At 44.9% G+C, this 12,352-nt stretch overlaps 1 protein-coding gene across 1 annotated transcript in view; it reads right to left on the bottom strand.

Annotated features, from left to right (window-relative positions):
* LOC147703665 (microfibril-associated glycoprotein 4-like) overlaps positions 1-12,352 on the bottom strand; it is a 75,163-nt gene that overhangs the window by 9,150 nt on the left and 53,661 nt on the right. The window contains exons 3-4 of the mRNA XM_086928942.1: positions 8,546-8,715; positions 709-805 (exon numbers count right to left, since the gene is read on the bottom strand). Coding sequence (XP_086785068.1) covers positions 709-805; positions 8,546-8,715 — 267 coding nt within the window. The remainder of the gene's footprint in view (positions 1-708; positions 806-8,545; positions 8,716-12,352) is intronic.

Below are 12,352 nucleotides of genomic sequence, written 5' to 3'. Positions count from 1 at the left end.
AGTACGGCTTTGAGAAGTATACATTGACTTCTGCAAGAAACAAGCGTGCTACCTGCCCACCGCTGCTCACTCGCCGGTGGGAGGAGGAGAGCTACTTCCGCTTTTAACTCAAAGAGACTCCCACTGCGCCAACTCCCAAAGACACTGGCAGCAGGTTTATTCTCTTCAGATACTCAGACTTTTACCCAGAAGTAGCAGTACAACAATCATCCCACAATTCCTCTCGCCTCAAGAGCATCTGCTTTTGGCAGCAGCCGTCACTCTCGGCTAGGGGGAATCTGGATTTCTGTACCAGGTGATTTATGGCTGCGTGGGTGGCTTCCAGTGTGCCATGAAGTATGAGAATTGCTGTACATATCATATGGACTATACTAAGCAGACAGCTGTGTAGTTCTAGGATTCTCCATGTTGAAGAAAATGAATAGGCAGCAAATACGTCCCCCATTAGGCCTTCCTCCCAGATCACACACTGTGTCAGAGGATCAACACCAAACCCCCATCCTCGGTAAAGAATGGGTGGAACGTAGGTGCCATTGACCCTGGTTAGGGCTCAGCAATGTGATGTGCTGACCAGCACTCACAGTAATGAATCTCAATGGGTGTCCAGTACACATGGGAGCTCGTCTTCAGGGATGATACAAAGGAAGGGATGTTAATAAAGAAAGATATTGTTAGCTTCTATTGACAATTCACAGCTGCTGTACCTACCTAGCCAGTACTCTCCATCAGCTTGACCAAATCCATGCCTGTAGTCATGCCATCTTCGATAGAAATCCAACGATCCATTCAATCTTTTTTGGAAGATCTAAAAGAGAGAGAGTGAAAAAGGGGAAGATGAAACATGGTTTTAATAGACAGCTGGGAGGTCTTTTAGTGTTCCAGAAATACTAGGCGCACTACCTGGGTGGCCGCAAGGTAATATTTTCAAAGATTGGTCAGTGTAGGCAATGAGGCGAGCGGTAATCCCTCACAACCGCTCCAGGATGGACCAGAACGATCCACACAATTACAATAAACAACAATGCCCCTGCGCTATACACATTACGTTATTCCTTAATAGTACTGATATCAGTAAAGTATAGAAACGTGGTGGAAGTTGTTTAAGCAAATCTAAACTTTAGGTCAAACTTCGAGAACAATTATACATAGTTGAAGATATATGAGTTAAGAAACAATCTATTCTTGGTGCGTTCGTCTTCGAAACACGGCGCCGGGAACCAAAAGAGGGAGAACTGTGCTAACTAGGTGCAACCGCCTCGTGGACTTAGCAGCGTATCCGCCCAACCACGAACTTTCTTCTCCTCCCGGTTTTTCACTTAACTCGTGAATAATTGAGACTCGTCAGATCCGGCACAGCCCGAGTGTGTACGCTTGGAAATCCGAATTCAGGATTCCACGCAACGCCCCTACTTGGGCGTTTTGTCTAACGGATTTCACCTTTAACTTACGAGGCCCTGAAGATTCGCAGTTTGTTCCCTGCGATGAAACACGTGTTGGCTTGTGAAATGGAACAATAAACAGAAGTGGCTACACCAAGAACAGATTGTTTCTTAACTCGTATATCTTCAACTATGTATAATTGTTCTCGAAGTTTGACCTAAAGTTTAGATTTGCTTAAACAACTTCCACCACGTTTCTATACTTTACTGATATCAGTACTATTAAGGAATAACTTAATGTGTATAGCGCAGGGGCATTGTTGTTTAATGAAACATGGTTTTGTAAGATCGTGGAGAAGAGTTCACTGCAAGAGAGGATAATGAAGACAGCACTTGGGAAAGACCATTATAGCATGGCCTTAGAATACTTGGTCATATGTAAAGAACACACATATAAGAAGGTGTGTGCCCAGAACAATTTTCTAATAGGAACCGAGGGCCAGATGTACAAAGCTTGTTTTTGTTACCAAACGGCCTGATTCACAGAATCAGGCCTTTTGAAAAATATCTTTTTTCATTTACAAAGTATAAAGACTCAATTTGTGATTTGGTAACCTATTACAAAATCACAAATTGGGTTTGCAATTTGGTATTCGGAAGGGGCTTCTTTAGGGGCGTGTCCCTTCTTAGTACCGAATCGCAGTGTGTGTGAAGGTTTTGCAACCGAAATGCAGTCTCAAAATATTTTACACACTACTTCAAGTAGGTGGTAACCCATTTGCAAATGGGAGGGGGTTCCCAAGAGCACCCCTTCCCCTCTAGGAATGTTTGTAAAAACTGTTTATAAGAGCAGGAAGTGGGCCCAAGGACCACTGCCTCCATTCAAAAACTGAAAAGAAAACTTTTTTTTTTTTTTAAATGTATCACGTTTTCCTTTAAGGAAAATGGGCTGCATAAAAAAAACAATGCTTTATTGAAAAGCAATCACAGACATGGTTGTTTGCCCCATCACTTTGAATTTTGTGATTCCCAATAGGTCGCAAACCGAGAGCTAGCTCATGAATATTAATGAGGTAGGTCTGTTTGTCACATACCGGAAATCGCAGAATGAGTCAAAGACACATTTGTACATCAGTGTTTGCGATTGCCAAATAGCGAACTATAAGAATTTGCTATTCGGTAATCTCAAACGATTACCAACGTAGATCTGGCCCCAAATGTTATTTTTTGATCTGCATGGTTAATAGGGGAAGCTGACATAGCTTGAAATGTTTTCTAGATTTCTGTTGATTAATAACTCAGATAGATGAGCATGTAGTTCCGAAGTTTGATATCAATAACTAAGAGGATTTTCTACTTTCAGTGTTTCATGGCCATGAACGAACTCTAACGGTTCAGCCTTCATTGGCCTGTGTTTGTGTAACTGAGCGCAGACAGCGGATTTAGACTTTTTGAATGGGGCTCGTGAAGAATGGTAGATTTATTTATTATACAGAACATTTTAAATATCACTCTTGGGGGTACTGCCCAACACCCAAAAACACCTCTATTGATCCTACTTACAAGGTCATTGTGGCCTTGGGCTCTGTGATTCTAAGGCACCATGACCATGGGTTTATCATACCCATAAGTAAATGAAGGAGCACATAAGCATTGCTAAATTGGTCGTTTGGGTAACTTTCTTGCACCCTTTAATAAATTATAACTGGAGAAAGTAAATAAAAAAGAGAAATTAATGGTTGTTGTGTGGAACGACTTCTTCCTGTCCTGCATGCTGGGGAATAATCTTGTTGAGTTGAGGATAGCGGAGACAGCCCACCTAGAGGATCTCAGATGGAGTGTTCCTCTTAGAGGGAAACATCCGATGAGAGTGCTAACTAAAACTCAAATCAAAAAACATACTCATCAGGTACACAGGTGCCCAACAATGCATGCACTCCCACAGCAGGATCTGAGCTACAGGGCTTATTGGCTGCTTTAGATCCCATATGCAGTGAGTTTTCTGTACTCATGCACACAGCTTGATGGTCCAAAAGTGAATGTGCTGCAGCATAGCTCATGTTTCATGCTTTTTTCCAGACAGCTTACAAGTTGTCCCTAGACAGGCTCCTCAGAATCATGAAAACAGGAGACAATAGTGACACTGCTCTATCTCCCCGTTCTACCATCAAAGTAGTTGACACAGAGTGGTTTTTCCGGACTGGCCTGACTTACCAGCTGAGTGGTAATTTTTGGAAGGCAGACAATGGCATCATTTGTTCCAATTTCAGTAGTTAAAGGTCCCTTTATTGTGAACCATACCTCACGGTGCCCTGAATCTGTGACTTTGAGGAACACATCTACTCCTTTATTCAGATCTTCACTTAAGTGCGAAACAAGATTTTGCTGGCCTGGGAGAATTACCAAAAACTTCATCCTAAAAAAGAAGACCTTAGAGTGTATGTCTTGAAAACATATACAACCCTTTGTAATTTACTCCATCAATAGCTTGTTGTGTGTGGTGTGTTTCACATGGTTGTATGATGAGGCACGCATGGCTAAACCATGTGTGCCTCTACCACACAGCTCGAACAACTAATGATTCTTAACTACGCATTCCTTTACCACGCATGCCTTTACCACGTAGTTTTGTGGTAAAGGCATGAATGGTAAGTGAGTATGTGTGGCTATTGTCACCACTACTTCAACCCCACCTCCCCCGGCCCTAAGCCCTAAATGACACTACCCGACTCCCCCCAACCCAGCGCTGTCCCTAAAACTACCCCAACCCCTTCCACTGCCCAGAGGCCCAAAACCTTAACCCCTGATTTTAAAAAACGACCCTTCCCCCGAGCCCTAAAAACTACCCTGCCCTCACCTAAGGCCAAAAACTACCCAACACCCCAATCCTGAAAAATACCTCCCCAAACCTTACCAACGCCCCCCAAAACCCTGGCCAGCCCCACTTACCTCACTGCATCCTCTCCCAATCCTTCCTGCTTCTGACCAGCAGCAGCTTGTTTGCGCACTGCCTTAACCACACATATGCGTGGTTGAGGCATATACGTGAATAAGGCAAGCGTGGTGGTGCTTGCCTTGTCAGACAATGCATGGCTCTGCCAGAATTGTTCCGACTGTTTCCTGTTTCACATTTGGAACCAGAATCTATGTATACAGTGTGAATAAATAATGATCATTGAGACCAGTGTGTTCTTTTCCCAAATGGCGCATCACCTTCAGATTGTCTTCATTCTCTCCTGTGAATGAGCCAAGCTTGTGATTTCTTGCTCCTAGATCCCAGACCCAAAACTCTCAAGATGTCTGGTGAAATGTTCAACTGCTCCCTTGCAGAACTAGTTTCTGTAATTCACTCAGTCTGATTTACAATCCCTCCTTTCCTGTATTTTTGGATGTTGTTGTCTGGCAGTTTGGGTACTTTGACTGAACTAATCTGGTACCGACCAAGCGGAATATACAAAACTAGGGGTGGGCGTAGTTTGCAAAGTAGCGCTACGCGTAGCTACGCAAAGTGCACTTTGCACTACGCGAGCTACGCGTAGCACTACGCAAACTGCGTAGTAGCATGTTCGCACTGTGCAAGATGATGTTTTCAATGATTGCACAGTGCGGACAAGCATCCGGCACTGTGCAATCATTGAAAACGGCACCTTGCACAGTGCAAGCTATACTTTTCTGCCGCTCGAGTAGATTTTTACTCGAGCTGCAGCTTTCTCAAAGCGGACTGGTAGTTTCTCAACGCGAGCTTTCGCGACAACTCGCAATGAGAAACCTGACCTTCCCGGGTTGAGAATCTCGCCTGGAGGTTTATTTTCCATGCTCGCGATCAGCAACTTGATGTTGCTGATCGTGAACAAGGAGAAAGTCTCGCGAGGATGTAATTTTGCTTGCTCGCGGTCGCCAACTTGACGTTGAGGACCGTGAGCAAGCAAAAAATGACCGCTGCACTACGCTACGCATGTTTGCTCTCTGCTACGTGCAGTTTGCGTACTGCGAAGTTGCGCAAACTTCACAAACTACACGAGCGTAGAGTAGTGCTTTGCCCAGGGTTATACAAAACCCCTTGACAGTTGATACCAGTTTCTACTCTTACCGCTCCAATACTCAGAAAAGGCATTATTACCTGTTTGGCACAAGTTTGAGTTTTAAACAAAGCTCAGACGTGGCTGGACCTGGCTTTGGGTTAGAATCCCTATTATGGATAATTGCTCTCTTGATTGAGTCAATGTCTGGGACTCATCTGGAATTCTGAAGGAGAATCTGCTGGCACCGGATAAATGTTTCCCCATAGATGGAACTCTGTAAGCTGCTGTCTTCCTTTAAGAATTAAGACCAAACCCTAGGAACTAGCGTAGCCTAAAGCTACTGCCTAGAGAAGAAGTGGAACTGTCTAGAGTGAGGAGAGCAGCTGATCTCCTGACCAGGAAGTGCACAGGAGGGTTCATCTGCCAGGAGTCAAATGAAGAATGCCTTGAGAAAGGAAAGCACCAAAGAGCCACAAGTACCTTGCAGCCCAGCTGGCCAGACTCAACTTGTAAAATATCTGCATAAGTATATGAGTGGAGTGCAGCAGGAGGCATTCCACAACAAAGAAGGCTGTGAGGTTGCACTATCCAAGATAAGCACAGTCCCATCCCTATCTTGGCAGAGTCACTATATTCTCTTTGTGAGATGCGGGCCAGCAAGGGTAGTCAATGGAATTCCATTAGGATCGGTGCGATGTGATCATATTTCTTCTGGTCCTGGATGAGAAGTGCTGCGGCGTGGAGGATTCCCTTAAATTGTAACTGCAAGACAATGTCGATAGCATTACCACTGTCGAAATGTAAGAATATGAGAGTTTGAACAGTAGGTCTGATGTCACTTTCTGGAAGAAATGTTTTCACTTTCTTTAGAAGAAAGAACTTTTATTTTTTGGCTTTGTGTTCCTTAAGGGTCAGTCCTGTATAGGGTAACCCAAGTGACTTGCCATTCAGTGGAATTTATAGTTCGAAGTAGTCAATATTCATGTAATTGAGCCAAGTTTGTGCTGTTTCATGTTCTTGGCAAATAACAGGAGTTCTGTCCTGACTTTATTGAGCTTCGGGTAGGTACGGGACTTCCAGGTCTAGTTAAGGTGCAGGCAATATTTCAGGCTCTAGATGTCTGAAGGATAGGAGACTATCTAGCAGAGTTGCGTATTATCAACATATTGGTGAATCTTGATGCTGTTATCTACAAAGAGTAATGTATACAAAAACATGGATGGAATACTTGCATTAATCTCAGCTACTGGTAATTTCTTGAATCTGCATCCTAGTCCATTCTTATTTTGTACACCATGCCACAGAGCCATATACAAATCACACTTGACCTTGCTCCGATGGGAATAGTCCAGCCCGAACTGGCTGGCAAGGTCCTCCCTGAACCGAAGCACAAGCAACGTAGGAACAGTTTCACCCTTGTTAGGACTCACCAGCCAGATATGGCTTGTTTACGGTGTCAATTTTCAGAGGGTCGAAGTTTGGGCATACCCATCTCACTTAGGGAAACACACTAAACTGATGGATAGAATGCTTGAATTAATCTCTGGTAATTTCTCTGGCCGCCTTCCAGTCCATTGTTATTCTGCACACCATGCCACCTCAGTTTGGTCCCACCCATATGCAAATCAGTCTTGACCCTACTCCAATGGGAAAAGTCCAGCCTGAACTGTAAGGCAAGGTCCTACCTGAACCAGAACACAAACATCCCTATTTCACCCTAACTAGGGCTCATCAGCCAGAATCAAGCTATGCCTGGCTGGGCAGACCTAACCAGGGTGAACCGGTACTAGGTTGCCTGTGTCCTGGTTGAGGGAGAACATGGCCTGTCAGTCCAGACTGACTGCTCCAGTTGAAGCAGGATCAAGACTGATTTGAATAGGGCTGGGTCCAAACTGAGATGGCATGGTGGGCTAAAATGATGGACTGGGATGTGGCCTGGGCTATTGCCAGTGGCTGAGATTAATTCAAGCATTCCACCATCACTTTGGTGTTGCTAAGGTGATGTTTGCAATGGGTATAGCCAGACTTGCATCCTGTTCTCACTTTAATGCTGGCATAAAGCTATACCTGGCTGATGAGCCATAATCCAGATGAAATCAGTCCTAGGTTCTTTGTGTTCTGGTTCAGGGGGGACCTGACCAGGCCATTCAGGCTGGGCTGTCCCCATTGAAACAGGGTCAAAACTGATTTGAATATGGCTGGGTCCAAAATAAGGTGGCATGGTGGGTGACAAACGATGGACTGGGATGCGGCCCAAATGATTGCCAGTGGCTGAGATTAATTCAAGCATTTCATCCATCACCTTGTTGTGTTTATCTCTGAGTAGAGCACTCGGTGGTTCCAGGTAGAGGCTGAAGATGACAGGGGACAGTAAGGAACCCTAGGGGACTAAGCGGGTGAAAGGGATCTTTTGGGACCTAGAAGTGCCCCTCAGTATTAAACAATGACGGTCTTAATCCATGAGGGTTCCTGCACTGATAGCCATGTGCCCTGCACCCCTGTAGTGATCATCAAGCATGCAGAGTCCTTCCGCAAACATCTTGGGCTCCCTTCATTAATGCACATGAATCCAGCTCTCCCTCCATCAGCAGACACACGCCTTCTGAATGCTGTAATGCTGAACATGCATGCCTTGATCCCTTCACTTATGACTATGTACCCTTTGAACCCTGACACACAAATGAGTGCATCCCACAGCCCCTGCACTGGTGTCATACACCATGGAATTTCTGGTAATCAAGAACAAACAAACTGCAGTGTGTATATATAAACTGCTGGCCAATCTTCTTGCTATAATGGCACTGGTGGGCGTGCCACAACTGCACCTGTGCAGTGATGGTTATGCTCCAGTGGTCTTTGACTTTGGAGGCACTGTCACAGTATCTCTGATCACCAGTGCCACTGGGCTCAAAGATCTCTAAATCTAGAATAATTACTTTTTAAATCAGAATTAATAACTTTGCAAATCTATTGACTTGGCCATTGCTTGTTACATGTTGTACAAAACGACATATGGTATAGCAGCAGCCAGGAGCAGAGACACTCTTCAGCTCTTCATTTTCACCTATTAGCCAAGATTGCCTGGTCACCCAGATAAAAAATACATTCCTTGAAAATATGATGAACACACATATTTCATATTACCGTCCATGGTCCTCCATCAGTTGTAATGTCACAGAAGACGGGAACTGGTGCTTGCGGTCCAGCTGGGTAAATGACATATACTCCGCTTCGCTTTACTGTTGGGAAGATATCACTGCAGTCCAATGGTGCAGGCTCAACAACCTTCCTTTTCTTTATCATTTGTTTCCATGCTAAGGATAGGCAATGGAGCAACAATGAAGAAAACATTCATCACAACATGGCATGGCCATGCTAAGACACTTCACGGAATGGTTGGAATCATGTAACTGTGCAATACAAGTGTAGACAGAGGGTCAGATTCACAAAGAGCCTCCACCGCCATGATGGAGGCTCCGCACTTGTGACGGAATCTCTTTAATAAGAAACTGCAATGCAGAGATTCTGCCACAATGGTGGAGCCTGCTTGTGAATTGTACCCTTACTTACTTTCAACCATGGACTTTAATGGGTTGTATGTCAAAATAACGAGGTCAATAATATCAACCAAGATTTATATAAACTTCACAATATCGATTCCCAGAATATTATCAAGGCACGCATGCATATCTGATATAGATTTCCTGTTCTTAACTCTACACCTGCTTACCTTCACAATATGTTTTAGTCGATGTAACTTCATGCTGCTGTAAACAAAACTTAATATTTTGGTACTATACCTTCTAATGTGGGTCCAGGAGGAGTGTGTCCAAGACAGATTTTCAGGACAACCAATGAGCCCTTTCATGGATTAATTATAAAAGTACAGGCAGGGTTGTACATTTACACTCAAGTGTACTTGTACATTTTTTTATATTCACAAAAAACCTCAGAAATATTCTTGGAAAGCTGCATCAGGCATGGGTTTCCAGACGTACTACTGGAAAAATCACATGACCTCTCCCATGGACTCGATTGCTCCTGTGTGGAGTTGTACATGGATGGCAGGAGTTGAACTACTAGACTTTTGGAGGCCATGTGGTGGGCCAACACTGGTTGCTGCCTGACGCCCGCCTCTAGACCCTTGGCCATTCAACCCCTCAGCTTTGTGTGTAGGGTCCTCTGTGGTTGCTGGAAGGACGGCCCCTGGGGGCTGCCCAGTGATGATTCTTGCAGTGAGGAGCAACTGCCACTCCTTGCGGCTCATCTCTGGGGGCGGCCATAGAGGGCACTTCTGCTGATTGGGGGTTCTTTTTTAAGGGCTTACTAGGGTCCCTATCAATGGCTGTCTGATGTCCTGGTCGCATGATTGGGGCCATCAGGGGACTGCTCATGCTTCTCCCCCTTGTTTGTGCTGGTAGGCCATGGGTTGAGCGGGCCCACCCCCAGGGATCAGCACCGCTGGCTCTTCTTGTTCTCCTTAGTCTGGTTGGTCTCCTCGTGCTGCCCTTCCTACATCGAGAGGGTGGGCAAGCGGGCCAGGGCAATAGGTTTCTTCATCATAGCCAGGAGACTAGGGCCGCACCAAGCGACCTCTAACAGATGCTTTGATGTTGACCTCGGGTGCGAGTGGGACCCCACCAAGCCCGACAAGTTGGATACTATCTTCACAGCAGCTGAGACCTCACAGACCCACTGAGAGGCAAAGGTCAACATGATAGCAGAGGACATCAACCTCCTTCGGCAGAACCATCGGAAACTGACCGAGTTGGTCACCTGCGCAGAACACGCCCTAGCTAACCTTCAACGCAAGGCGTCAAATCTACAGAAGCAAATGTGGAATCTAACAGAGCGGGTGCATATCCTGGAAGCACTTGCGGAGGGTGCCAAGGGGCACATCCGGTGCAGTAACATAAGGATCATTGCTTGCTGGTGGACTACGAGGGCCTGGATATCATACCCCACCTGCAACAGTGGTTCAAGGATCTGGTGCCAGCTGCCAACCTTACCCTGTTGTTTTCCATCAAAAGGGCGCATTGCGTTCCATGAGGGGGCCCGCGCTGGGGCCTCCTCCGCCACCCATTGCTACCAAACTCTTACATTTTATGTTTAAATGTGTTTATTGATTTTCAATTGGAAACAATGCAAAAGCAGAAGCAATCTAGAGCAAGATTAGTACAGTCTGTTTGTACTCCTGCATCCATACAAAACATCTTGCCATTTTACTCTAGTACACAAATTAAACATTTCCGAAGCATTAAGTGAATTACATTATGTTTAGGGCTCCCGTTTTATGGTATTTATTTTTTTAACATTTCCGTCTGTATTTATCCATATTTATTTTTTTGACATTTTATCTGCATTTATCCACATTTATGTTTGTTGCAAGCAAAAGAAAATGCTTGAGCTAGTATTTTTCCACATTTATTTAAATAGACTGCATACCTACACTCAGTTGTTTAGGTTTAGTTATAGATATATATTCACCAAATGAAGTAAATAATACAATTGGTAATTTAAAAAAAAAAAGGCACTCGTGTATTTTGGAGTTTCACTTGCATGATCATGCATGTCCAGACTAGGCATGAGTGCAGTCAAGTTTTGTTCACACCCACTTGGGTTGTTAATGGCATTGTTCTGCATTCTTCTTTCACTGAATTGATTATGGCTTTAGCATGTTGGGCACGGCCATCCCACAGCGGTTTCTGAATTTGGCGCCTATGGTAAGCGTACTTTACATATTGGAAGCAAATGTCTTCCCTGTCCTCTTGGAAAAAATGTGTGAACTAGTGGTATTGATTAGATGTTGTTTGCGGAGCTGTCTGCAATGTCCTATTGTTACCCCTTCTTGAAATAAAAGCTCTAGAAAGTGCTTCCATCGGAATTCACGAGGAATCTTAAAAGTGCATTACCACTAAAAAGCATGCTAAATCATTAATGTCTGTCATATTAAGTTACTTAACTCCTAAGTACGTTATATGCGTAAAGTCGTCCTTTGTCTTTTCTCCAGTATTGTCAAAGCCAGAAGGACTAGCTTTAATGTGCTAAATATCATTTGTATATGCAATGCATGCAAACATGCCAATGCTTATTTTTGGTTGCTTCTGCCACACTAAGTTCACAACTCCTGTAGTACTAAGATGGTGCAACAGACTTGGGCTCCAACCTCCACCCCTGTGCCCCCATCAACCTCTTTTCCCCTCCCATAAAATAAAAACACAAAGGTTGCTGAGACTACAGCCGATGTCCTGCGGCGTTTTCACACCTCTTTTTTTTTTTTAAGCCCGTCTTTGTGAAAGGGCGGCTGCTGCCTAGAGTGGAGTTTTGGTTGAGCCTGCTCACTGGTTAGAGGCGGCAGACCCGAGAGCAGAGGACGGCCCCGGACCAGGGTTCGATTCCCGGCGCGGCAGGTTTCTGGACCAGGGTCAGCGGACTCGATAATTCTCTCCCCTCGGTGCCCACTCTGATCAGCGTTCACACTCGGCAACTCTGGGCATTAGCTTGCCTCATCTTCACTAACGGCCCCACCAGACCGCCGGGGATGCCTGGTCTCACCCTGGAGATAACCATTAAGGGACCATCTCTCAGGGAAGCCAGGAAGGGTTTCGCAGCGGTCGAAGCGCCTTGGGACCCTCCGGGTAAGTAGTGCGCTATATAAATGCCTATACATTACATTACATTACAGTAGCTGAGGCATGAGTGGGCTGAATTCCCTAGAATATTGTCACCTGCCTTGTGGTTCTTTTTCACTTTTGCATTGTGTTTCTTTGCATTGTAGCTTTTAGTACACCCCCCTGCCCCTCGTGGTCAGTTTGAGATTCGCCAAGGTTGGCAGAGACTACAGTTTCTCCCCTGCTTGCTCAAGTACTGGAGAGCACTCTGATATCTCGCTTTTATATCAACTTACTGTGCAGGGGGGAAAATGAGCAGCTAATGCGCTTCATTCTGTTT

This window comes from Lissotriton vulgaris, chromosome 7 (assembly GCF_964263255.1).
Source record: "Lissotriton vulgaris chromosome 7, aLisVul1.2, whole genome shotgun sequence".
In the NCBI taxonomy this organism is placed as follows: Eukaryota; Metazoa; Chordata; class Amphibia; order Caudata; family Salamandridae; genus Lissotriton; species Lissotriton vulgaris.
The sequence above is the reverse complement of the archived record's forward strand: the minus strand, read 5'-3'. Positions and strand labels throughout refer to the sequence as shown.